The following is a 27,800-nucleotide window of genomic DNA, read 5'->3' on the forward strand; positions in this document are numbered from 1 at the left end:
GACTGCAAAAATCACAATGATCTCAGCATTGCTCCAAGAGGTGATGCTCACTGCATAGATAACATACGATTCAGCCACAATTCCGGTCATCAACATAGGAAGAGCAACCAGCCGATGCACAGCAAAACCCAGTCTTACCACTGCTCGAGCTCCAGGCTCGGCGCCGGAGAGCATCGTAATACGTGTTACCTACGTGCATAACTTAGAACAAAAGCTAAGTCCAATCTAGCAAACAACACTTAAACCGGGTAATTTGGTTTCACCAAACCCCACGTGCGTTACCATTACCTTCACCGGCCACGGCAGCGAGTGCACCCACCCTGAACCACCTAATAAAACTTAAGCAAAGACCAGAAGAAGCGCCCACCATCCAAGCCCGACAGCCGAAATGAATCCTGCATTCGCATTCCTGCCGGCCCGCGAAAACCACACCTGCACATCATCAACCACCGGCCCGCAGAGCGAGCTCATGTCGTCGCTCCTTGTGTTGTAGTACACGCTGTAGAACGCGATACGCGTCCTCTCAGCTTTGGCTGTGAAGTTGACGCTCGCAGTTTGGAATGACGAGTTCGAACCCGGGGTGTAATGGATGTTCTCGGCTTGATCCCCAGCAAATGCCATCACGGCAAGCGGTTGTTTGCACTTGTCGCCGGCATGGCCCAGGGCAAACGATAAGGTGTAATCTTTCTCGGGCTTCGTCTCGACCATTTGGGAGATTATGCCTTCCTTTCCTGAAAGGAGCTCGATAGCCCGCTTGCCCTGTGGGACTGAGAAATGGTAGGAGTCGATGTAACGAACCGCCCGGTTGGACTCGACGTTCCAGCCAGGTAGGGAAGAGGTTTCCTCGTCGAGGTTGGTGGGGAGTAACACCCCGAGAGATGTGTTCCGGAACAACCACGGACCTTCTTCTAGGTCACCATTCATCACAGCATTATCTGCAAACAACAGGACAGCAAATTATATCAGGGCATGAATGTGGTGGGCTACAGATTTTTAAATGCTTCACAATATCAGATGAGGACGTGCAATGGGTAGGAAAAACAGAAAAGGGCAACCTCATTTCTAGGACTACGAATCAGAGAAACTCTTAACATTTTTCTTTCCTGTTTTCATAGAACATTTGTGTATGAATAACGGGAAAAAAAAAGTTGTCATCTGTTAAACTGTTTGGCAAAATAATTTAATGATTGAAGGACTGAGGACTTCCTTTGAACGACTTCGGTTTAAACTTAAGTCCTATCAAATCGAAAAAACCTGAAAACTAAAACAACTTACTCTGTCGACAGAACACAAGGCTTACTACCCTAAGATGAGCATGTTTTTCACATATCTACCAACAAAAGATACAAATGCTCTATGGTCAACACACACCGGACAAAGCACATCACTCTCTCCTTTCCGTAGATGATGGTTTAATGATTTCTCACTTGGGATGATGAGTAACATTAGTTCGACGATATAGTTGAAAATAGGGTAAAATATGTTGCGATTAACTAGGAAGACCTGGCAAATGCCATTCTATTTCTAAAGCGAAGACAACATTAGCGCCTTTTCTGCTTGGTCACTATTCATTTGGAGTTCTCTTAATCCGGAAAGGATTTTCCTTCCCTTGAGCAAGTACCAAGTGCAAGAAACACTTCGAGAGCGCCTGATGAAAATTAATCGCACAATGTGGAGCTTTCATTCAGAGCAAACAACAAAATGCTACTTGCCCTACTGATCAGAGGACTGACGATCACGGACAGTGCAAGGACAAAATTCAATGCAGATTTACAATCAAGGGATATTGTGGTTTCTCATCCTAAAATTCAATTCATGAACCCCCAAAATTCACTTGCTTAAGTGAGCTTCTCTCATCCTAAAACGAGATTAATATATTTGGTTTCGCGTGGTTTTCAATTTATTTATTTTTTTTAGCTAAACACATTGGCATCTGCAAGTTAGCATGTTACACACTCAGATGGCATCTAGGAAAATTTGTGACTGATCCTCGACTATCCATAAAAGCAAACATGTGCCCTTTGTAAAGAGGAATGAAAATGGCAATAACCTTGGGTTCCCAGTAGGAAAATGCATTGACAGATCAAGTTATTTTCGCATCATTGCAAGTTCCTAGTTGGAGTTTACTGTCATATATCGTGCAGATGAGTTTGGTATCAATGATTGACCTTAACATTGTTGGGGGACCCTCAAAGACATTTTCATTTTTTTTCCTTCCTTTTTGTATGAATTTTCAAAAGCAAAAGCTCTTTGCCCAAGAAAAGAAGACGTTGTAATTTCACTGTACTAGATTTTGAGCATTCCTAAGCAAGGGCCCAAAATTTCCTCCATCCTGGGCCCACAGATTGACCATGAAACGGATCCAATGCGTGTGTGTATTGTTTTACCTTTGGGCCGATCGGGAGTGAAAAGCTTCTTGATCGCGACGTCGTCGATGATTGGCCCGCACGTCGGGTCGTCCTCCATCCCGGGGTTCCTGAACGCCAGCGTCACCTTGCCGTCCAGCGCCTCGAACGCCCAGGCGTACGGGTCCCACCCCTGCACGCTGTACAGCGTCTGCAGGTCGATGGTCTGCGACGCCGCCGGCGGGACCGACACGTTCAGCGACTCGAGCTGCGCGCACGTGCGCGCCGCGCTGAACGTGACCGAGTAGACCGACCCCTTCTCCACCGCCAGCTCCTGGCTGATCTCGGCGTCGTTGCCCAGCCTCGCCGCGTGCGCGCCCTCCGGCACGATGAGGATCATCCCGCCCTGCTTCTGCCCGGACTCCACCAGCTCGACGGTGCCGCTGGTCTTCCACCCGGGGATGGCCGCCGGCCCGTCCGACAGCACCTCCCCCGCGAAGCCGCCCGACGGGCGCGTCTCGAAGTCACCGTTCACGACCATGCCTAGAGGAAATCGACCAAAAAGTCAATTTTCTTTCAGCGTTATAAATGTTAGCAGTTTAAACACAATGACGAGATTCCCCCGCGGCTTCTGCTGTCTTGTCGTAAGATCATGTCCAAGGGTGTCATCAAGGTAACTTCACGGTTCGATTTTTTCCGTCGCGAATTAGCGAATGCTGCCAGTGTTTCGGATAAATTAAGGAAAATGAAAAAAAAAAGCTACAAAATTTCAAAGTAAGAAAAAATTTGAAATTATTCAAATGAAATAAAGAATTTCACAATGCATATTTAACCCAAATAAAAGATATTATAAAAAAAATGAGGGAAATAAAAAGGAAAACCGAAGACTAAACAACCAAAAAAATGAAAAAAAAAAAGGCTGGGAGACTGGTGAAGGGCAGCATGGCACTCTGCTCATATACGACAAAAGCCGTGATGAGATGGGAGCTGGAGTGGGGACCAGAACGACCCACAGCGTCAACTCTGTGGGACCCGACCCGAGTACCAACTCAACTGTTCGGGCCCCACTCTCCTTTCAAATCCATAGTCAAAAACCCAACTTTGACCGACAGAAAGGAAGCAGCTCGCCCCCTATCACGGGGACCATCTTCGGTTTTGAGATTTTTTTTTTTTTTGGGAGATGTTATATAATAAAAATCATGAGAATATCACAAATAAAAATAAAAAAATAAAAATCTCAAGAAAAGTGGGGGAAAAATCATCGGATGCCGTGGAGCTTTGCGGAAAGCACATTGGTTTCCTCAATTTAGTGGAAAGGTTGAAAAAAAAAAGCCTCTGATTTGGCGGGAAGTGTTCTTTTTCCCTCTCTTTTTCTTTTGAGAGAAGAGAAGGACCAGTATATATTTCTAACTATAGATGTAATTTGGTACATACGTTAATGTACTTAGTCACTGGTCACAAAATCAAACAAACCCGAATCGAGTCAAACAATCAAGCCGGAAAAACCCTTATCTAACTGGGTCAATTGGGACATGGTCGGACGTAGACGGGGTCTAACCAAGTAATCTAAACCCGAGGAAGAGAACAGATTGCCTGGACCTACTCATTAGCACATAGGACTCGAGGCCAGCTGACGAGACACAATGCGACATTTCATAGCTTATAGCTTAAGGACCACCCCCCCAGCATATGGTTCTCCTAGATAATCGTTTCATTTTTAACCGAGATTCGTTCTTAATGGCATGAGGAAAGCACCGATGTTCCCTCCCCTCCCGGAAACTTGTAGAGATGTGACGGTTCATTGCCAAGGCTAGAGGGTGATAACATTGATTTAGCGACGTGCTCGAAAGGGCATCTAGCGACGTGCTCTTCGACAAATAGCCATTGAGGATTGCCTAGTGAAAATGCAAACATACTAAAAAGATCTACGAAAACTTGGTTTTTTTTTTTTTTTTTTGGTTAATGACATTGCCAAGAGGGTACAAAAAGTCGGACCAAACATAAATACGTTGCTTGTGAGTACCATCACAACTATGACAAAAGACAAAAAGTCCCATTACAACCATTTAATGAAATAATTCGATTTCGTGCGAACCTTGGAGGTGGGTCGGGGTAATCAATGGTGGTCCAGGTGCTCCCATCCTTTATAGGGGCATGGGATCGAATGTGATCCTAGGGGCCACATTAGTGCACCCTAGCAACCACGTAGACTTAGGCAGAGCAAGTGTGCTTGTCGAGGAAATTACTTTCTCGGAACACGGTGAAAGAGGACATTATTTAAATAAAACGATAACGGCACAAATGATCCCGAATTTTTACCTAACGTGCAATTTCATCTCTGAATTTTTAATTTGTTCAATGTGATCTCAGAAATTTATTCCAATGCGCAATATCATACCTGAATTTTATTCAAAATGGTCCCTAGACTTTTGGTTTTTATTCAATCTAGTCATTGAACTATATGAAAATGTTCAATGTTATCTCTGGACTTGAATTAATGAAAAGATAACATTGAACATCTTCAATAATGTAGGGATTAAAATGAACAATATCAAAAATTCAAGGACTTGATTGAACAAAATTAAAAGTTCAGTGATCATATTGCACATCGAGTCAAACTTCACGGCTCACTTGTGTCATTTTCCCTCGAGTAAATTCATCAAATTCGACATGTGAAATTTCCTGAATGAATTACTTTCTAGTCTTCAGGGGCAACTATAGCCTGCGACTTTTAACTCCTATCTTTCTAAATTTAATTGGTGTAGGTCCAACCAGACAATTTTAAATATGGTTTTGTGGGCACACATCAGTTTAAATTTCTATAATCAGAATTAGAAACAGTGAGCACGGCTAGGAGAGACAGGGAAGACACAGTACTCGTGCTTTTTTTTTTTTTTTTGTGCCTTGGAACGACGCCGTTTTTATCTGTAAACCCTGCTCAAATAGATTCTATTCTACCATCCAGAAATTAAACTCAAAAATTCAATTTCTTTTTCCTGATAAGAAGGTCAAAATCGAAAAATGAAAACGCAACCTGGCCAGCAATCCCCGTTCTCTTTACCCCTTTTTTTTCCAAGGCTATTTCCGTCTTTTCAGTCTAAGGTTCTCAAGGAAAAAGATAATAAAGCGAAAAAGCAAGAAAACTAAACATAGAGAAATCGCGCAAAATGCAGGCGTCGAGCATAAAAATCATCAAGAAATCGGAACCAAAGCAGCTCCGGAAAGAACAACCAGTTCGATCATCTGGATCAAAGGGAGACGTCTGAACTGGGCGGAACCAAAGAGTGACAGAACGGTACTAAAACAGCAAATCTCACGGGTAAGAAGCAGACATTAAGAGGAATCAGACAATGAGGAACAAACAGGGCGCGCAATGTGGTTCATGGTAAGGGAAAGATCTCAGAAATTGATGAAATGCGTAGAGAGAGAGAGAGAGAGGGTACCATCTTCGGCCACGATTCCAGGCAGATGATGAGCAAAGAGGAAGAGTAGGAGCGAGACCCATCTGATTTTCTCCGGCATTCCAACCATCTCTCTCTCTCTCTCTCTCTCTCTCTCTCTCTCTCTGGTGTTTGCGAGAGTGGGAGTGTGTAGCTTGATGGTGAGAGTGGGAGTGAGAAAACGAGGCGGGTGAAGACGTCCTTTTATCCGAGATTCTGGTTCAATCGCCTTCGCTTCTCAAAAAAAGAAAACTTTGTTGTGGAGTACAACAGGTTAACTTTATTTGCTTTCTGCTGTGAATTAATGGAGAAAAAGAAAGGTCTTTTGGATATTTAATTGAAGGAAAAAGTCGCTCAAAATCTCAAATTTGCTAACTCCCCATATTTTCATCCTAATTTTTTTTTTTTCGCACCACGAAAATTTTCAAACTTGTACCTACGTAATATATTTACTCTCCATCAAATTCCCGTTAACGAGCACCTTTAAAAAAAAAAAAAATCTATCTAGACAATGTTGACTTGCACCCGCCCATGTAATTTAGGTGAGATAAAAATGAAATTATTTTAACTGAAAAATCATATGATGAAAACCTTGAGAGAGGATAAATATGTTACATGAGTACAAATTTAAGGCTTTTTATGGTGCACAAAAAAAATTAGAGTAAATGTGTAGTGCATAGCTTGAAATTTTTGCTGCCTTTCTTCCCTTAATTTATTATTATTATTATTATTATTATTATTATTATTGATTTTCGAGGAATAATGAAAAGGAGAAAAAGGTCATTTGCAAGTGGGAACAACCTTCGATCATTGGGAGCGGCATTCTTGTTTATCTTTTCTCGACTTTATGGCATAAAAAAAAAAAAAAAACAACCTCCACTTTAATGGTTTACGTGTTTTGGGAAGCGTGGTCTGTGGGACCCGCCCACCGCCGGATCCTTGTGCCCGTACTAATTAAAGCACCCGTGAAGTTCGAGTTTAACATCAATTGTTTACAAAACATGATTTTTTTTAGAAGTAATCTACAATAGAATCATTTAAAAAGAATTAGACCGTATACCTAATGCATTGTCCAAGCATGTCTATTGCCATGAATGTATGCTCAAAGGGCATGTTCCTTAGACTCGTTTGTCTTGGATAAGCATTGGAGGAGCCTATATAGGTTATCGGATCATTTTGAGTGTCGAGGTTTAACTAAATCGATTGGTGCCAACTCCCATTTGGCATTGAAGTTCCTAATTGTATCTTGATCCTGCATGTTGTTCGAACCTAGGATTTGAGAATATTTTAGGGACCAAGATGCTACTAGCCGATGATCTCCTGGTTTTCAAGATTTAAAGTGCTATAGATTGGCGACTCCATGTGTGACATTAGAAACGAGAGAAAATTACCCAAAAAAGTCATAATATATTGCATTATTGTCAATTTAGTCCTAAACCTTTCGAATGAATCAATTGAGTCCTAAACAATTTTCTATTTTGCCAATTAGACCCATCCGGCCAATTTTGGCCGGAAATTAATAATACGGATGTCAGACATCTTATGTGGCACGTCTATGTTGACGTGATTTTTTCTTTCTTTTCTTTTTTTTTTTTTCTTTCTTTTTTGAGAGCCGATAAGAGATTGTATGCCACTGGATGAGGACCTGCGATCCCTTTTTGACTATTAGCACCAACCACTAGGCCATGAACCTTGTCTAATGGTCTCCGCAACCGTTGCCGCAGCTTGCGAGGACTCACCCTCTTCCAATGGCCAGCGAGGGATTCAACCCTCGCCTAGTGGCTGGCAGAGGTCGCCAAACCCTAGCTGGTGGGGGTCACTAGACCCTAGTTGGCCCTTAACAATATTAAATTAAAAAAAAATCACATTAGTATTGATTGTGCCGCGTATAACGATCAACGTCTATGTCATCACTTTCCGACTAAAATTGGTCAAATGAATTCAATTGGAAAAATGAAAAAGTTAATGGCTCAATTGACACAATTAAACCGCTTATAATTAAATTGGCAAAAGAGCAATAATTTATGACTTTTTTTATAATTTATCTTTAGAAATGATATACAAGGTTTGAAAGGGTAAGGAAGAGAGGACCCGCCTCTCATGCAAGTCGAAGTCGTGATTCTAGTTAATGTCTTCTTGCAATACCCGAGGAAGAAGGTAATAAGAGAGAGCTCGATGAAAGCCACTTGGCCAAAATGGAAGAAAAGCTGAAGGTCATTTTAATAACTTATTTGACAACAATTATGATTTCTAATTCTGTTCCCCTGAGCTTAAAAAACAAAAGATGAGTAACATATTTAGTAACGTAAATGATTCTGATTCTGATTTTATTCCCGAGAACAGATTATTTAGAGCGTAAACAATAATAAAAGAAAAGTTGATTCTGAAAAAAAAAAAAAAGATTTACTTTTAAGAATCACAAAAAAGAATGAAGCCTCGGTTCTCTCACTTTTTCCTTGACCTAAAAAGGAACAAAGTCTCAATTTCGTCGCTTGTTCGCCATTCCCATGACCCGCTAGAATCGTAGAATTCAATTTTGCATTTGTGCTCAATAATTATTAAACTTAAATTACAAAAATTGGAAAGAGAAATTGTTCCTAAAAATAGAAATTTCGTGTAGTTATCAAACGCGCTTCTCTTTTGAGAACATAAATTTTGTACAGTTATCAAACGCGTTCGATTTTTTTAAAAATCATCCATGGAACAGAATCGAAAAAAATTAATTCTAGTGAGAATTGATATTTTGGATCGTAGTTGTTGCCAAACGGGTTCTAAAAAAGAGCCAATGAATTCACCAAGCTAAAGGTCATTTTATAGATCTAAATATTTTTTAACTTTGAAATTGCTAAGAAATTCAAAATACTTGCAGTTACAAGGAATGAAAGCTATATGGGGGCAAAGATGGCATGTCATCACAAGGAGGAAAAATTTCAAATAAGGGGTCGAAGTGCCTTCATTTTCTTAGATAAATGCCCGAAGTGGACATTGTTTCAAACAAAAGCTTGAAATGCCTTTTTTATTTCAAAGAAAGGCCTGGCTAAGGGCTTTTTTATCGCTTATCCTTTTAAATCCTTTTCTTTTCTTCTTTTCCTTTTTTTCTTTTTGTTTTTCCTTTGTTTTTTCCCCTTCAATCCTCTTCACCATCGAAAAGAGTTGGGCAACTTCGCCCTGCCCATGCCCGGCTTGGGGCCATCGACACACCTCCCTAGGCGAGGTCGCACCGCCCGCTCACCTTGTCAGCCGCGAGGGATGGCCTCGCCTTGGCACTTTCACGGCGACCCTCACCCATAGGAGATTTCCATTGAAGAATAAAGTAAGGGAACTACCGAAATGAATTTACTAACCAATCTTGAATTTACTTCGAGAAATGAGTTGCCAACTTGGCTTGGTAGCCGCAGAGACGATGAATGATGTCAAAAGACTTGTCAAAGCCGAGAATTTTCTAAGCGAGTGCATGGTGGCCATGAGCGATCGGTTGCAGACACGTAAAAATTTGGCCAAAGTTCTGGGTGAGGGTGGTGTCCGAAGAATCGGCATATCGGGTATGGGAGGAGTCGGCAAAACAAACTCTATTGAAGAACCCGAACAACTCGTCGGGGACCGATTTACCGCTGAAAGATTTTGGTGTGGTTACATGGATCACGGTGTCAAAAAAACTAGACTTGAAAGCCATCCAAACATAGATAGCGGATAGGCTGAAAATGGAGGTGAGGCCAGAAGAAAGTGTGGAGAGGATGGCTTAGAAACTTTTCCGCAGACCGAAGAAAGAAGATAAGTTCCCGTTGCACGTTGAAATCCTTCGACGTGGCTTTCTTGGTTATGGGTTCTGGGCCCAAAATGACTATAGCCCAAAAAGGGTTGCTAACGCGAGAATCTTTTATCGAACTTAATCCGTTCATTTTCCGAAAAGGAGTTCTGGGTCGGTTTTGGATAGAGAGTGTCAAATGTAGTAAATGTCTTTATTAACACAAAATGCGTGTTACAAACTCTTAATAACTTCGACAACCCAACACGTGCAATAGTCGAGGCGTGCAGCAAGCTTTGACACGACTCTGGAATTAAATTAGCAGAGTCGGACAGAAATGTAGGACACAATGCTGGAATTTAATCAACAAGATCGGACGGGGGATTGTAGAACACAATACCGGAATTGAATCGACAGTATCGGACGAGATGGATGAAGGGTGCAACACCGGAATTGAATCGACGACACCGAACCTAGTGAGCAGATGTCGGAATCTAATCGACGACACCCGACTCTGGATATGAAACTCGTCAGAATTGAATCGATAACGGGAATCTGGAAAGCTACGACTAGACTAGGCTAAAGGCTTAAGAGCTTAGGGACTAAAATGAACAATATAGAAAATCCAAGGATCTAATTGAACAAAATTAAAAGTTTAGTGATCATATTGCACATCGAGTCAAACTTCACGGCTCACATGTGTCATTTTCCCTCGAGTAAATTCATCAAATTCGACGTGTGAAATTTCCCGAATGAATTACTTTCTAGTCTTCAGGGGCAACTATATAGCCTGCGACTTTTAACTCCTATCTTTCTAAATTTAATCGGTGTAGGTCCAACCAGACAATTTTAAATATGGTTTTGTGGGCACACAGCAATTTAAATTTCTATGATCAGAATTAGAAACAGTGAGCACGGCTAGGAGAGACAGGGAAGACACACTATTCGTGCTTTTTTTGTTTTTTTGCCTTGGAACGACGCCGTTTTTATCTGTAAACCCTGCTCAAATAGATTCTATTCTACCATCCAGAAATTAAACTAAAAAATTCAATTACTTTTTTTCCTGATAAGAAGGTCAAAATCGAAAAACGAAAGGGCCAGCAGTCTTCGGATACCAACCCAACCTGGCCAGAAATCCCCGTTCTCTTTACCCTTTTTTTTCCCAAGGCTATTTCCGTCTTTTCAGTCTAAGGTTCTCAAGGGAAAAAAGACAATAAAGTGAAAAAACAAAGAGAAATAAATCTAGAGAAATCGCGCAAAATGCATGCGTCGAGCATAAAAATCATCAAGAAATCGGAACGAAAGAAGCTCCGGAAAGAACACCCAGTTCGATCATCTGGATCAAAGGGAGACGTCTGAACTGGGCGGAACCAAAGAGTGACAGAACGGTACTAAAACAGCAAATCTCACGGGTAAGAAGCAGACATAAAGAGGAATCAGACAATGAGGAACAAACAGGGCGCACAATGTAGTTCATGGTAAGGGAAAGATCTCAGAAATTGATGAAATGCGTAGAGAGAGAGAGAGAGAGAGAGAGAGAGAGAGAGTACCATCTTCAGCCACGATTCCCGGCAGCTGATGAGCAAAGAGGAAGAGTAGGAGCGAGACCCATCTGATTTTCTCCGGCATTCCAACCATCTCTCTCTCTCTCTCTCTCTGGTGTTTGCGAAAGTGGGAGTGTGTTTGCTTGATGGTGAGAGTGAGAGTGAGAAAACGAGAGGGGGTGAAGACGTCCTTTTATCCGAGATTCTGGTTCAATCGCGTTCGCTTCTCAAAAAGAAGATAACATTTGTTTGGAGTACAACAGATTAACTTTATTTGCTTTCTGCTGTGAATTAATGGAGAAAAAGAAAGGTCTTTTGGATATTTAATTGAAGGAAAAAGTCACTCAAAATCTCAAATTTCCTAACTCTCATATATTCATCCTAATTTTTTTTTTTTGCACCACGAAAAATTTCGAACCTGTACCGTGACGCATTTGCCCTCCATCAAATTTCAGTTAATGAGCACCGTAAAAAAAAAAAATCTATGTAGATAATGTTGATTTGCACCCACAATGAAATTATTTTGGCTGAAAAATTGTCAGACGAATATCTTGAGAGAGGATAAATATGTTAGGGAAAAATCCAAAAAAGGGGCACAAGTCTTCATATTTTTTCAAATAAGGGCCTCAAATGAACACTGTTTCAAAAAAGGGCCTGAAGTCCTCATATTTTCTCAAATAAGGGCCCCAAGTGAATACCGTTTCAAATAAGGGCCTGAAATGACTATAAATTCTCAAAAAAGGGCCCGATTTAAGGGCATTTTAGTCTTTTTACTTATTTAATTTTTTTCTTTTCTATTATAGTTTTTGTAGTCTGTTTCCTTAAAAAAAAAAAAAAAAAAAAAAGAAAGAAAGAAGTGAACTTCACGGGCGGGAGGGGTAGCCCTCCCGCTCGTGGCCACCGCCCCACCGCCGGAGGGCGTGAGGCGGGGCGGCACAGTCGGCGGGGTCGCCGGCGCCTGGGCGAGGGCCGGCGACTAGTCGGATCAGAGGCGAGGCCTGCGGCCCTAAAATCGGGAGAGGGTCGGGCCCTCTCCGGATCAGAGCGAGGCGGGCGGTCCCGCCCGGATCGGGGGTCGCCTGGCCGTCGCCCCGGATCGGGCCGGGTCGCCTTGACCAGCGACCCCCACTGCCGACCGGGGCGACGGCCGGCGACCCCCGATCCGGGCGGGGACCGCCGGCCTCGCCAGATCCGGAGAGGGCCCGACCCTCTCCCGGTTTTTGGCGAGGGCCAGAGGCCCTCGCCTCCGACCGGCGGGGTCGCGGGGTCGCCGGCGACCCCGCCGGCCTGCCGCGCCCGCCGACCCCCCACCGGCGGTGGGCCGGGCGGCCACGGGCGGGAGGGGCGGCCCTCCCGCCTGTAAAGCCTTTTTTTTTTTAAATTATTTTTAATTATTATAAATCGAGAAAAAGAAAAAAAATAATAAAAATTTTAAAATGTAAAATGACGAAAACACCCTTCGAGCCGCACTTTTTTGAAATTTAATAACCACTTCGGGCCCTCAATTGAAACGGATCATGTCACTTCGGGCCTTTTTTTGAAACAATGTTCACTTTGGGCCCTTATTTGAGAAATTATGCGGACTTCGGGCCCTTTTTTGGATTTTTCCCAATATGTTATATGGATACAAATTTAAGGCTTTTTATGGTACACAAAAAAAATTACAGTAAATGTGTAGGGCATAGTTTGAAATTTTTGCTAGCTTTCTTCCCTTAATTGATTATTATTATTAGGAAAAAAAGCCATTAAAAATCATAAACTATGCCCTCTGTGACACATTTATTTCAAAATTTTCTTTATGACACAAAAAACCCCAAAATTGTATGCATATGAAGCATTTATTCCAAATTTATGCTCATGTGACATATTTACCCCAAACTTTTTGTTGTGACATTAAAAACTCTAAACTTACAGGCGCGCGACACATTTATCCCAAATGTTGAGGTAAATGTGTCACACAAATATAAATTTAGGATTTTTGATGTTACAAAAAAATATTTTGGGATAAATATGTCACAAGGGTATAAGTTTAGTATTTTCGATATCACAAGAAAAAGTTTAGGATAAATGTGTCACGTGAACAAAATTTTGAGACTTTTGGTGCCTCAAAAAAAAATTTGGGATAAATGTGTCACAGTTAACATAGTTCAGAGTTTTTAGTGGTTTTTTCCCTTATTATTATTGATTTTCGAGGAATAATGAAAAGGAGAAAAAGGTCATTTGCCGGTGGGAACAACGTTCGATCATTGGGAGCGGCATTATTGTTTATCTTTTCTCTGCTTTATGGCATTAAAAAAAAACAACAACCTCGACTTTAAATGGTTTACGTGTTTTGGGAAGCGTGGTCTGTGCGGCCCGCCCTCCGACGGATTCCTGTCCCCGTACTAATTAAAGCACCCGTGAACTTCGACTTTAACATCGATTGTTTACAAAACATGATTTTTTTAGAATTAATCTACAATAGAATCATTTAAAAAGAATTAGACCGTATACCTAATGAATTCTCCAAGCATGCATATTGCCATGAATGTATTACCCAATGCATACTCAAATGGCATGTTCCTTAAGACTCGTTTGTCTCGGCTAAGCATTTGACGAGCCTATACAAGCTATCGGATCCTTTTGAGTGTCCAGGTTTACTACCTAGATTGTTTGGTGCCATCTCCGATTTGGCATTGAAGTTCCTAATTGTGTCTTGATCCCGCATGTTGTTCGAACCTAGGATTTGAGAATATTTTAGGGATCGAGATGCTACTAGCCGGTGATCTCCCAGTTTGCAAGATTTAAGGTGCTATAGATTGGCAAATCCACGTGTGACATTAGAAGAAAATTACCCCAAAAAGTCATAATATATTGTATTTTTGTCAATTCAGTCATAAACCTTGTAAATGCATCGATTGAGTCCTAAATAATTTTTTATTTTTTCAATTAAATCCATCCAATCAATTTTAATCGGAAATTGATGATACGGATGTCGGACATCTTACGTGGCACATCTTTGTTGAGGTGAATGTTTTTTTTTTTTTTACTTTTTTCCCTTTTCTTTTTCTTTTTTATTTCTTTTTTTAAGAGTCGATAAGAGGTTGTATGCCACTGGATGAGGACCCGTGATCCCTTTTCGACTATTAGCGCCGGCCACTAGGCCATCACCCATGTCTAATGGCCTCTGCAACCGTTCTTGCAGCTTGCAAGGACTCACCCTCTTCCAATGGCCGGCGAGGGATTCGATCCTTGCCCAATGGCCGGCAGAGGTCGCCGGACCCTAGCTAGCGGGGGTCGCTAGACCTTGGGCGGCCCTTAATAATATGAAATCATAAAAGAAAATTAAAAAAATTTCACATTGGTGTTGATCATGCCGCGTATGAAGATCGGCGTCCATATCATCACTTTTCGGCCAAAATCGACTAGATTGACTTGATTGAAAAAATCAAAAAATTAATGACTTAATTGACACAATTAAAATGCTTATAATTAAATTGGCAAAAGAGCAATAATTTATGACTTTTTTGATAATTTATCTTTAGAAACGATATACAAGGTTTGAAAGGGTAAGGAAGAGAGGACCTGCCTCTCATGCAAGTCGAAGTCGTGATTCTAGTTAATGTCTTCTTGCAATACCCGAGGAAGAAGGTAAGAAGAGAGAGCTCGATGAAAGCCGCTTGGCCAAAATGGAAGAAAAGCTTAAGGCCATTTTAATAACTTGTTTGACAACAATTATGATTTCTAATTCTATTCCCTGGAGTTCAAAGGAAAAAAAAAAGACGAGTAACATATTTAGTAACGTAAATGATTCTGATTCTGATTTTATTCCCGAGAACAAATTATTTGGAGCAGAAACAAGAATAAAAGAAAAGTTGATTCTGAAAAAGAAAATATTTTTGAGAATCATAAAAAAGAACAAAGCCTCAGTTTTCTTACTTTTTCCTTGACCTAAGAGGAACAAAGTCTCAATTCTGTCGCTCGTCCGCCGGTCCCATGACTTGCCAGAATAAGTGAATTCGGTTTTGCATTTGTGCTCAATAATTATTCGACTTAAATTACAAAAATTGGGAAGAGAAATTGTTCCTAGAAATAAAAATTTCGCGCAGTTACCAAACGCGCTTATGTTTCGAGAACATAAAATTTGTGCGATTATCAAACGCGTTCGGATTCTCTAAAACTCATCCATGAAACATAATACAAAAAATTAATTCTAATGACAATTGATATTTTGGATCAAAGTTGTTGCCAAACAGGCTCTAAAAAGGAGCCAATGAATTCACCAAGCTAAAGGTCATTGTGGAGATCTAAATATTTGTTTACTTCGAAATTGCTAAGAAATTCAAAATACTTGCAGTTACAAGGGATGAAAAGTTGTATGGGGGCAAAGATGGCATGTCATCACAAGAATGAAAAATTTCAAATAAGGGGCCGAAATATCCTTATTTTCTCAAATAAAAGTCCGAAGTGGATATTGTTTCAAATAAGAATAAGGGCCTAAAGTGCCCTTGTTTTTTTGAAGAAAAATCTGACCAAGGGCATTTTTATCATTTGCCCTTTGTCCCGTATCTGTTCATTATCCTAGCCAACGTACTCTCAATGCTCAAGAAAAAAAGCACTTGAGGATGGCTTTGTGAAAGGAATCCAATTAAACGGCTTCTGCCCATCACTTTCGCATTTGTTATTTGCCGATGATGCAATATTTTTCCTTGATGGGACTGTTAGAGAATGCATGTTGAACCAGTATTGCTTCGACTCTGGCCAAGCAATTACTTGAACAAGTCGGGAGTTTGCTTCAGTAGTTGCTGCCCACAGCAAAAAGAGAATATGGCAGCTGAATTGAGAGTGCTGATCATTGAAAAAACTGGGAAATACCTTGGCATTCCGTCAGATTGAGGAAAATCTAAGAAAGAGATGTTTGCCTGGGTCCTAGCAAGGGCGAATATGAAACTCGAGGGTGGAACGAAAAGCTGATGACAAAAGCCGGAAAGGAGATTCTAATTAAAACAGTTGTGCAAGCTTTGCCACAGTATGTAATGTCCATTTCTAAGATTCCCATATCGATTGAGCAAAGGATTACAGCGTTTTGGTAGAAAAAAAATAAATAAATGCAAACACGGGGATCCATCGGAAGATGTGTGAGGTGCCGAAAATTAGGAAGGACTTTAGGTTTTAAAGACCTCGTTACTTTCAACAAAGCCATGCTAGGAAAACAGGCCTGGAGACTCTTACAAGACACTTCGGCCCAACTGATGAAAGGGATTTGTTTCCCCGAAGATGAGTTTTTGAGTGCAAAGAAAGGGATCTAGACAATGGTGGGGGTGGCAAAGCATACTCCTAGTCCTGGGCAGAGAAACTTTAAAACAAGATGTGATATGGTCAGTGGGAGACGGATCTAGGATCAGAATTAGAGAAGACAAATGGTTGTAGAGGGGCGGCATTGGAGGACCAGGAACTCAAGGAGAGCCTCAATTTGTAGCCGATTTGATAGATCAGGAGTCCAAACAATGGGACGAACAGAGACTTTCAAATAAATTTTTTTTTTTATGAAAACCTGATAAGGGAGATCCTATCCTAGCTACTCCAATCAGTCCCAACATGGGGAATATTCAAAACAAAGCCCACTCAGCAGTTTCTATCGATAACAGGGACCATTGCATTCCTCATCATACCATCCCGTGAGAAGTCGCAAGAAAGGCCAGAACGATTTACCTGTCCGATGGGTTCCGCCGGAGAAGTGGGCACTGAAATATAGCGTCGACGGATCCTGGATCGGCGACGCCTTGGAGGGATCGATCGCCGGTATGTGGAGGAACTCAAGACGGTCTGATTATTGAGGGCTTCGCCTTGAAGATTGTAGCCGGACCTGCGCCGGAGGCCGAAGCCCTAGCAATTCGTGAGGGTTCTGTCGAGGATAGCGAAGGCACGAGAAGTATAAACTCATCTGATCTGAAGGTAGTAGTGATCGGCGATGGCTTATCAGTAATTTCATCTTTGACTTTTCCATAAAGATATTAGCTTACTTATTTATCTACGAATTCAATGTCCGTAAAATAACTAACTGACAATAAATTGCGAAAAGAAAATCATTAATAACCTTAAATCTCTGTTAGATTCTAAACTTACATATCTTTCTCCAATTATAATGATTCCAATTAATTTCCTTAAAGCAGATGATTTTACTCTCTCTTTTTTCATTTTCATTTCTTCATTAATACCAGCAAAAATGCCATTTGAGTTATTTCAAGAAAATCATTTAAATTTAGAATCTACATGGGCGAGATATAATTGATAAATAAGAATTTGGTCACTTTTCTATTTCGTCAATTGTTTAGGGCGAGCATAGTAACACTTCTGCTTCAAAAATCAATTTCTGGCTTTCAACTTCTGCTTCAGAAGTTGATTTCTGATTGGAGAAATTCGTTTGGTTGAAAATTTCTACTTCTGAAATCATTTATGAAAAATTATTGTCGGCAGTCAAAAAATTTCTAAAACTTCATTTGTAAACTTTTTAAATTTCTTGAAAAATAATTTTTATTATTAAAAATATTATTTACTTTTTAAAAATAAAAACTTATTATTTATTTTTTACTCTAGCGACCAAAGACGGCGCCTCGGTGGCAATGGTCATAGTGGTGGTTGGTAGCGGGCGGTGGTGGTTGGAGGCAAGGGGCAATGGTGGGCAGCGGCGACCAACGGTGGTCGACGGCGGGCGGTGGCCGCGTTGGTCGGCTATGGGCAGCAATCATCAGTTGGCGACAAAGGTCATGGGCGGCTATCGGTGGTGGTTAGTGATTGGGGCTAGCCGCTAGGTAGCGGCGGCGGGTAGCGGCCGATGGAGGTTCGCAGTGGGCAACGACAGGTGATGGTCGGCGATTAACGGTGGTCGTGGATAGCAATGGGCTGTGGCAAGCGGTGGTCAATGGTGGGTGGTCGTTGAGGCAGCGGAGTCAAAAAGAGGATGAGAGAGTAATGAAAATAGGATGAGACAATAAGAATTTCTTGAGTTGAGAAATAACTTTTTTTAACTCCTCAAATTGGGGAAAAAAATTACTTCAGAAGTGAAAATTCACTTCAAAAGTAAAAATTTCTTTCGGAAGTAAATATTTTTACTAAACCGATTTATGCTCCAAATGGATTTCTATTTCAGAAGTGCTTCCGAAGCCGAAATCCACTTCCATAAATGTTATCATGCGTGTGACATTCCGTAATCCGGCTCGTTTTGAAGCCTTGAATAAATGAAAAGTCTCGTCGATATATTTCAGTCGAATCTCACTCGGAATTGATCCCTCTCGAGTAGACTAACCAAATGGGAATGGCTAGCTAGGAAAATTAAGTACGTGGACCTAAGAATTTGATCATGGACCGACTCTTTGGCCATGAAAATTGTCGAGGGAATATTTTGGACCAATATAGGCCAATCCTAGAATAATTAATGAATGATTTGGGTAATACTCTACGCTTGGATCACGGGTGATTTCGTTTGACCTCGTGTGGGTTCCGAACGTCCCCGAATTATTTTCTAACGATCGCGACCATCGGGACTAGTGATTGACCCTCGCAATTGAATGACAGCCAAGGTCGCCATGACTCGAGTAATTCTTAAACGTGATTTTAATCACGGGTCGATATGCGTAACTCCTAAAAGCCGCCCGTTAGTTTGAGATACGCTGAAAATTCTATTGATCAAGATTGATCGCGAATTGAGCTTCGTAATTTGACGTCGGACCTTCAGGGGTTTCAATAAATAAAATTTTGGACGTCTCCTCATCCTGTGTGAAATTCCTTCGCGGTTCGCCCCAAAGAGGTTCAGGAAAAGTAGATTTGGATTGGGTATGGGAAATGACCCATTTGCCCTCGAAAAATACCCCATTTTTCACTTGGAACGAAGGGTATTTTGGTCATTTCACCTTTTGGCCGAGATTGACTAGTCAATGAGGGGAGATAATTATTTTCTTTCTCTTAATTTTGTGGGCATAATTAATTATTATTAACATATATTAATTATTATATTGGCCATCTTCTTCTTCATTATCCAAGAACCCTCTCTCTCTCTAGCTCACTTTCTGTCTACCTCACTCTCTCTCTCCCTCTACCTCACTTGGCCGAACACCCTCTCTCTCACCCTCCATTGCCGAAAATTCTTCGAGCTCTCCCCGGAATCGCTTTGGATAGCTTGAGGTTCCTAGATCGTCAACAAATCGCCGGCCGTGCAAAGATCGCCGGAACCGCCCCTTGGTTCGATCTTTTCCTCAACCGTTCAACGGAGATTTTGCGAGTTTTTGAGGTAGGATTGTTTCTAAACCTAAATTAGGTGACTAGGCTGCTAAAAGACCATGAAATTGTAAATTTTTGATGAAGAAAATTGTTGGATTTGAGCTTGAGGAGGGGCTGGCCGAAAATTGCAGATTTGAGGAGAAAGAAGGCTTGTTCTTGCAATGAATAGTAAATACAAGAGGATATTTGTTTGGTCAAAGTTTGACCATAGTTACTCTACCAACCCTAGTAACTTTTTGTTCAACTATGGTTGCTTTATGCTATTTATTAATCATGGTTAGGTTAGTATTTAACTCTAGTTAATTTTGAACCATGGTTAGTTTAAATATTAACTAGGGTTACTTTTATGTGACATAAAGTTGTTATGTCATGGTATCAATTAAATGTGGCATGATTACTATAGTTTAGTACTATAGTCGTAAATTAATTATATGTTAGAAAATTATTATTGTTCGGCCGTGATAACCTTCCACGTTAGTATAATTTTAATGGCACGTGATTTATATATTGCTACGTTAGCATAATATGGTCGCATGGCGTGGATTGGATACTATGGTAGTATTAAATGACCGGGTAGTCTGGATTAATATTTGGATTAGTGTGAATTAATCGGGTGATCCCGAATTATTAATTCTCTAACGTGAGTGAATCACGTGATCCCGATCTATTCCGAGAAAATATGAAGGTCGTATTCAATCAAGTCGTCCGAGGCCAAAGTGAGCCGTATTCGTCCGATTGTCTGAGACCGAGAAAATATGAGGATCGTATTCAATCAAGTCGTCTAAGGCCAAAGTGAGCCGTATTCGTCCGATTGTCCGAGACCGAGGAAATGTGATGGTCGTATTCAATCAAGTCGTCCGAGGACAAAGTGAGCCGTATTTGTCCGATTGTTTGAGACCGAGAAAGTATAAAAGTCATGTTCAATTAAATCGTCCGAGACCAAAGTGAGTCGTGTTCGACTAATTGTCCGAGACTTGATCCAGTCGTGTTCCTATGTGTCCGAGACCGAGATATGTGGGTCGTATTCCTATGTGTCTGAGACCCCGGTATATATCTAGGGCCGTGTTCCATAAAGGTCCGAGGTTCAATGTTATGAACTTGTATGATAGCGGTGGAGTAACGTGGAATATTCCGGAGTAACGTGAAATATTCTGAAGTAACGTGGAATATTTTTGGAGTAACGGGGAATCTTCTGGAGTAGCGTGGAATATTTTTTGGAGTAACGTGGAATCTTCTGGAGTAGCGTGGAATATTTTTGGAGTAACGTGGAATATTCCGGAGTAACGTGGAATATTCTGGAGTGACGTGGAATATTTTTGAAGTAACGTGGAATATTCTGGAGTAACGTAAAATATTCTGGAGTAGCGTGGAATATTTTTGGAGTAACGTGGAATATTCTGGAGTAGCGTGGAATATTCTGGAGTGACGTGGAATATTTCTGGAGTAACGTGGAATATTTTGGAGTAGCATGGAATATTCTGGAGTAGCGTGGAATATTTTGGAGTAGCGTAGAAATTTTCGGAGTAATGTGGATATTTATATTATGGCCTGATGCGTTAAACACGGGCCCTGGAGCACGTAAAATATTTTATTGTCAGATCGAGGCATGGAAATCCGAAACGGGAGTAACGTAGAATATTTGAGAAGGTGTGAGAATTTTCGGAGAAAGAATAGAATTTTCTGGAATTTAATTGGGGAATTTTTGGGTAAGAAAGAAAGAATTGTTGGAAATTGTTGCTCGCCTAGATTGTGTCTGGAGGCATTAGCAGCCTTATCTAGGGTTAGAGATTTTCCTACTGAGATTTTATCTCACTCCGTCGTGGGTTCGTTGTTTTTTCAGACCCTCCGCCGCAATGATCCGACCCAGAAATTGAGACGCCAGGAGAAGTTGTGGAGCCTTCGGATGCTGAGTAGCCGCTGGGATAGCGAGGTCGAGGCGTAGGATAGTTGGCCTCTTAGTTTTTGTAGAGTGATGTATTTTGGTTGTGTAGCGGGTTTCGACCACGTGTCTTTTGTTATAGGTGGTCACGGGCTTGTACAGTGGCCCCCGAAGCCATAGGTTTGACAATTTGTAACAACTATGTATATATGTACATTTGTGTGTTGTTACCATCTCAAGTTATCGTTGTTTGTTGGTTTTCTGTACGGGGGTTGTTGCTGCTTCCGCGTGTGTTGTTTAAATTTTGTTGGCCTAAGGCTCCGGGAGAACTGTACGCAAGCGAGGCTAGGTGGGATGTCGACGGTTCGTAGGGTTCGGGTCGTGACAATGCGCACCCTAAGTAATACGCAATTATCATTCACTTTATATCTAGTATAGGTACTTTACGAAATTTGAAGCGAAAATTTGAGGTTATATAGTTTATTTTTATTTTTCGGGTTTGCATACCGTAGGAAAATGTTTTTTTTTTCTGTACATAAGGATGGTCCGGACCTCCACATAACATGCGGCTGCTTTGTAATTCTACAAGAACACAAGCTCACATGTGCTCCAATAAATCGAGAAGTTCTTCGGTAGAGTCGGGGCATACACCCTAAATTTATTTGTGCCATTAAATTTGATGGTCCCAAATTTAGTTATGAGCATGTCTATCTTCATAATTCACCAGTCTAAACATAGAATAAATTTTGACTTTCCGCATCATATAAGATAAACTATGACATCTCCGACCCAAAAAAAAGAAAAAAAGAGAACGAAGATAAAACATGACATTTGATTAGGGATGGAATAAAACACGATCTTTCGAACCATATAAGATAAGGATTTTCTTATATTTTTTTTACGTTTTGTTTCCTACCTGGTGAATCACAAGTATAAATTTGCATGTTGCCTTGTCGTGTGATATCATTATTAAGAACAATGTTCGTGACTAGCCTTAAAACAATCAACATCTGTTTCATTATTATTAATAACAGCAAGACCTTACCGGTCGTAAGAAGTTGTACAACCATAAAAAAGAATGTTTATAGCCAAAATAATTAATTTTTTTCTTGAGTTTATACTGGTGTTGCGACATGCATGGCAGAAGGTTATATATGAAAAAATAAAAATAAAAATAAAAAAATATCTTTGAATGCGATTATTTAAGAGAGCGATATAGTGGTAATAGATAGACCATTAATCATAGTACTTTAACGTGAAACAAATTACATTTATAAGATAAAGTTCCATGGTTTCCGCAACTTAGCAATTGATCTTTGAAAAATTGAAATCTAACTACGATATATGTTTAGAAAATGAGTCGGGTTTAACGAGTAACTATGACTGGAAATTCACATTCGGGTTCATTAGATGAGTCGGGTCCCGATTTGGACTCACTTCCAAGGGCTCAAGCGCGCCAGATAACCTCCATAATATTCCACCGCCAGCATTATGTTAATAGAACGTCGGAAATATTAGCATGTTTATCGATCCATACACTCTGATTACGTCAGAGTGTATGAGTTTCTTTCCTTAATTGTGACTCTACTAATCCACAGGGCTAGATGTAAAGCATGCTGCAGTTTTCTTCATAGAGAAGCTCTTGTTGCGGATTTTTTACTTGGTTGAAGCATGAAAATAAAAAGGCTTTTGCCAAGTTTAGTCTTATACACGAAACGTCCGTCCATCGTCGATCGAAATAAAAGTCGTAAATTTACTTTCAGTGTTGAGAGGAATGATTAGTTGTATTATGATAAGTGACTGTCAGTTGATAAAAACAAGACGAGAAGTATGATTAGCAACATATTATATGAGTCATGTGGTCTGAACACAAAACATATCTGAGCACAGAAAAGCATCAGGATGATGAGATGGACTCTCATTCACTTTGTCTGGATTCAGACTCTGGGATTGTTTCTGGAAAATTTGAACTTCGTGTCAATAGAAAAGATGAGATGATAGCAATCTTCTTTACTACGCTTTGTCCAAAAGGCACGCTATATACCCTTGTCCAAAAACTACGATCTCAGAAGCTGAATTGCTGCAACGGCTAAGCTTGACATTCCCAACTGTAAACAGAATTCAAAGCGAATAGTCACTGATAATAATCCATTGCAAGATTGGCATACAATGCACAAGATGATGGAAAAGGATGTCATGTGCCGGAGCAGATTGGACAGATTTCTAGCACTGAGCGAGAGCTGCCCTTTTCTTGAGGTAGCCGGCTTAAGAGCCTTATCGGTCCCTTGTCAGTACGCCAAAATGGTCGACCTGTTTCTTCGAATATATTGGAACATTTGACAATCATAATTTCCAGAAAAGAGAGGTTTATCCCGAGGATAAGAAGTTTAAGACATTCTTTTGGATCTTTAGGACCAGGTGACTCTGTCATGATGATCAAACTAGGACATACAAGATACTTCAAATTTAGAAGACAATTAAGCTGTGCAGGCATAGAACTCTCCAACTATGTGTAGGATGAGATGAGTCAAAAATAAGGAACAAAGTAGTATCTGAATTCTGAAGCAAGAGTAAATTTCTTATGCAGGCTCTCTTTGTAGCCTCTGACATCCCTGTCGAAAGGGATGAACGGTCACAAGAGGATAGAATAGTGAATTTAACTTAAACTAAACGTAAATCGCTTAGGTCGGCTCGCTTAAGAAAGGATCTGATTTTCACTGATTACTTTAAAATTATGCAGAGTGGCGCGAGTAAAACTGTAGACACCCTTACTAATGACATTGAACCAAATTGATTCAGGCAGTTCAATTACATGACACTAAATTAGCATCTTCTATTCTAAGAGCAAAAAAAAAAAAAAAAAAAACAAAGAATCGCAATTGTGAAATTGTACTCAACAATGACTTTAGAAAGGGACAATCATCTGAAAAGGTAGAAAGTTTATGACTATAAGCAGACTTGCTCTACATCCTTTTGTTTTTCAGATTGTTTTAACATACATGCTTGATATACATCGGAAGCACGTTTCTCAACAACTTAACAACTTAACAACTTAAGCTACTCGAGGAAATAAGGTTATGAAGAACAATCGTGGTACTTGATAGATGCAGGTGAAAGGTTCAAATCTTTACACTCCCTTAGCAACTGTCATTGTGTCTTATTGTCCTCCGGTTATGGTTTGATATGGTTACAGCAACATCCTGAGGAGCCGGATGAGAAGAAACTCTCATGTCCGGTTCAATCTTAAACCAAACAGCCAAAGTACCAAGTACATTGAGGAAACTAAGCCAGGCAAGAAGAGGACAAAAAGGGAACAGAACTTACTCAAGATATCTGAAGCCTGCCTGACGACCTTTTGAGGTAAACGTCACTCATTAAAGCAAGCAAGAAAGTGGTAGGTGCAGAATAATTTGCACTTACGTATGCAAGCTGAAAGTCGGCTTCTTTGGACTTACGCAAGCTAGCACAAGAGGGTATTGGAATATAGGAAGCCAGTATAAGGCAGTTAGGTAGTAGCAGGAAGCAATTGGAACTATGAGAAAAAGCTATGCGGGAGTAGCATGGCAGGGATACACTGTTCCTTCTGAATTTGAAGACGGAGTCAAGCTTTCCTAATCGATTTCAATTTAAAGACTTTGATGAAGGTGATAATTAAACTTCTAGGCTAAGAATGAATCCTAAAACCAAAACTAACATTTATTGAAGGTCGACTGAACGAAAGTCATTCTGTGGGCTGGTGCTCCAGACAGAAAGGTAACGTATACAACATGAACTTATATTTTTCCCTTTCCATATAGAGTAGTTAAGTAGTAAAGATGATCATAACTGATGATGCAAAATCTCATTCATTTCATGTCAGACCAACTTTAGAGATATCATCCATTGATTTCGCATCACTTTGTAAATAGACATTAGTACACCGTGAACCAATTTTCATACACTTCACATTGGTCTATTGCAGTATCGTGGCAGCTATACCGGCCATGGAGGGAGGATAGGCCTGATCCCTCTTTTCTGAAGTTCTTATTCTCCAGTTCAGCTGAATATTTGCAACTTCAAGCATTCAACAACTGGTTAAAGCTAAGAGACCATTAATTGAGAGCAAAAGGCCTAGGCCAATGACAAAGCATTTGTTTCCAACACCAGCTTTGAATTCAAAAAGTGACTGTTTTACCATAAGCAGAAAACGAATTTCAAACAGGCAATGGCACTACTAGTGTCAAATGATGCTCATACCTATTGAACAGGGGGAACTTTATAACGTCCAAGGCTCACAACCATTCATGATTAACATATTACCAACAGCATTCAGCATAGTAGAATGCACAATAACTCTCGTGTTGCACCACAATGGCAAGTCGAGGAGAACACTGTAGAAGTTTAATCTGTTCATAATCAGGAGATCCAAGAGGAAACCCAGAGCTTGAGTTAATTAAAAAGCTTAAGCTATCGACTTTTCAGGTCAACTGATTTGATTGTTTCCTCTTCACTCCAACAACTTAATTGTGGATACTTCTATTACACTAGTACATAAGAACAATTTGTGAATATGAGTTACGCAGCGCGAGGAGTACACTGGGTCACTGCCATGACCAATGCCCATGAGTAGTTAGCCTCTGCCGACGCATGGCAAAAATTTTACACTAGGAAGATGGTTCTCGTTAAGCTGACACAGGTTGGATTTGACAACAGAGCCAGCTGCTTAGTCAAGCATGGAAAGAGTGTTCTTGACACGAGAACCCGTTTTGAGGTTGATACATACAGCTGCACATTAGGAATATGTGGCAAAGTCATCTCTCATTGTGGAGATTGCGCACATGACAATGGATTCATAGTCAGGTCAGGAGCAAATTCTGCAGCCCATTAATCTTCAAGAATGGAACACATTGAGCACATCTGCAGAGGTACCCCCGAACACAGCTCACATATTCCAGGATCATATCTTAATGCTCACCTCTGTATTCTCAAACCTATGCCAGATGTTCTATATATGCTAGGTTTAGAACCATAGTGAATGCTGCAAATAACAGTGAAATTCACTTCCAATTTTGGGTATCCAAAACTTGGTTAACGTGAAGCCAAATTCACCTGTTTCATACGAAGAATAAATGTTTTAGATCCATGCCACGGCATAATTGCTGAACAAAAACTTGCCATGCCGATTACTTGAGTAGTTGTTTGCCACTCAAGCGGACTGAAAGAAAAGAAAAGGGAAAGAAGATGCTCCTAAGGTAGTCGTTTGCCCCTCTCTGCATCATGTTGCGGAGGATGGTGTAATTACTCTAATTCTAGTATACTCAAAACCGGAATTCAGAAATTTACTCCTCCTCTGAACAGAGGAACCCTGTCTTGTTTCTCTGTCTTTGGGTGGTCCTAGTTAAATTCATGTTGAGGGTCAATCTGATTTTGGTGCAGACTGAGCACAGCTAAGTTGTAAATTTCAATGAACTACTGATACTGAGCTATGCTGCACGTGCATAGTTGGAGAGTCCTATGCCATGTTCAACTTTAGAACACAAACTAACCAGCTGAACATCTCTGTATAACATCATATGGAGTAACAGATGGGAAAACATCTGAGCTGTTGATTTGGAGTGTTCAGTAGAAACAACTTTTGTGAAACAGCAACTAAAAACCAGCTTATTAAGTGGGCATGTAGTGAACCGTCAGTAGCATTGCAATCTGCATACTCATGTATAGACGTGCTGGAAACCAGGCCAACTTATACATAGACATACCCAGTAACACAGCCGGCATTACAAAATTCAACTCTAAGATTAGAAGCAAATATGAAATGCCTATATGCAGGAGACCTATGTATGTAACAGAAACAAATAGCCAACTGAGACACATTGATCAGTACCTATCATTCACAATTTGTGCCAAGACAGATCTAAGAAAGTCAGATGTTGCAAATGTACCATAATCAACATTGCCCATTCAAAGATATCACCACAGTGAGAACTCACTCTACAAAATCAAAGACATAGAACCAGGCCTCAAAAGAAGTATTCACCAGGAATTGAATTTCCGGGGAAAAACAGAATTAGTTTGATTGCATAAAATAAAGTTTTATTCCATCACAAATATCCTTTCGTAACGATCAAACATTACCTGTTGGTCACTGAACAAGAGCCATACTAATTCAAGATTAAGTTTAATTGGGCCTGTTAAGAAGGCGGAAATGTAACTTGCTGGCAAAGGTATCCCAGTATATCCCCACTTCGTCGCCAGCCTGCAAACCTTTACGTCTCACGAACTCCCTGATCCAACTCCCCCTGAGAACATAGGTCTCAGACGACTGCCAGCATACGAACACCAGTCTATGCTCAGAGCTCGTATCGTCATCCCACACGATGACATCGGCCCCCTCGCCGCTCCTGACTTGAGCCTGTGTCTCCGAGCTCATCCTTCGGAGCAATTGGTTCTTCGCAGAATTCCGCGTGATCAAGAGCCTTGACCGCCGTCCATCGACATCGCTCGGGGCAAGCTCCTTCTTGATCTTAAATGGGTCCAAGAACAGCACCAACTCTGTCTCCGGCATTCCATCCATCTCTCTCTCTCTCTCTCTCTCTCTCTCTCTCTCTCGGT

The 27,800-nt window shown here is 40.7% G+C and overlaps 1 protein-coding gene across 4 annotated transcripts; it reads right to left on the reverse strand.

The window, feature by feature from the left end:
- Window positions 1-27,800, reverse strand: LOC115757610. Of its 4 annotated transcripts, none has more exons than XM_048276913.1 (4): window positions 27,763-27,800; window positions 11,081-11,178; window positions 2,388-2,888; window positions 1-935 (listed from the first exon to the last, which is right to left on the reverse strand). In XM_048276913.1, the coding sequence occupies exons 2-4, from the start codon at window positions 11,166-11,168 to the stop codon at window positions 340-342; spliced, it is 1,185 nt and encodes a 394-aa protein (XP_048132870.1). In that variant the 5' UTR covers window positions 11,169-11,178; window positions 27,763-27,800; the 3' UTR covers window positions 1-339. The 4 variants fall into 4 exon arrangements, with proteins under 4 accessions (XP_048132870.1, XP_048132873.1, XP_048132872.1 ...); XM_048276916.1 differs by having other exon boundaries at window positions 11,081-11,174; window positions 27,763-27,793; XM_048276915.1 differs by lacking the exons at window positions 11,081-11,178; window positions 27,763-27,800 and adding exons at window positions 5,789-5,892; window positions 5,925-6,001.

The sequence above is a fragment of the Rhodamnia argentea genome, chromosome 3 (assembly GCF_020921035.1).
Source record: "Rhodamnia argentea isolate NSW1041297 chromosome 3, ASM2092103v1, whole genome shotgun sequence".
Taxonomy (NCBI): Eukaryota; Viridiplantae; Streptophyta; class Magnoliopsida; order Myrtales; family Myrtaceae; genus Rhodamnia; species Rhodamnia argentea.

What these genes read in the sequence shown, in the direction of transcription:
- LOC115757610 (XM_048276913.1), bottom strand. Translation starts at nt 11,168, where the DNA reads ATGGTTGGAATGCCGGAGAAAATCAGATGGGTCTCGCTCCTACTCTTC. An exon ending in GGGAATCGTGGCTGAAGATG is followed by an intron (nt 2,889 to 11,080) that starts GTACTCTCTCTC and finishes GATTTCCTCTAG; the next exon opens with GCATGGTCGTGAACGGTGAC. An exon ending in CACTCCCGATCGGCCCAAAG is followed by an intron (nt 936 to 2,387) that starts GTAAAACAATAC and finishes TGTTGTTTGCAG; the next exon opens with ATAATGCTGTGATGAATGGT.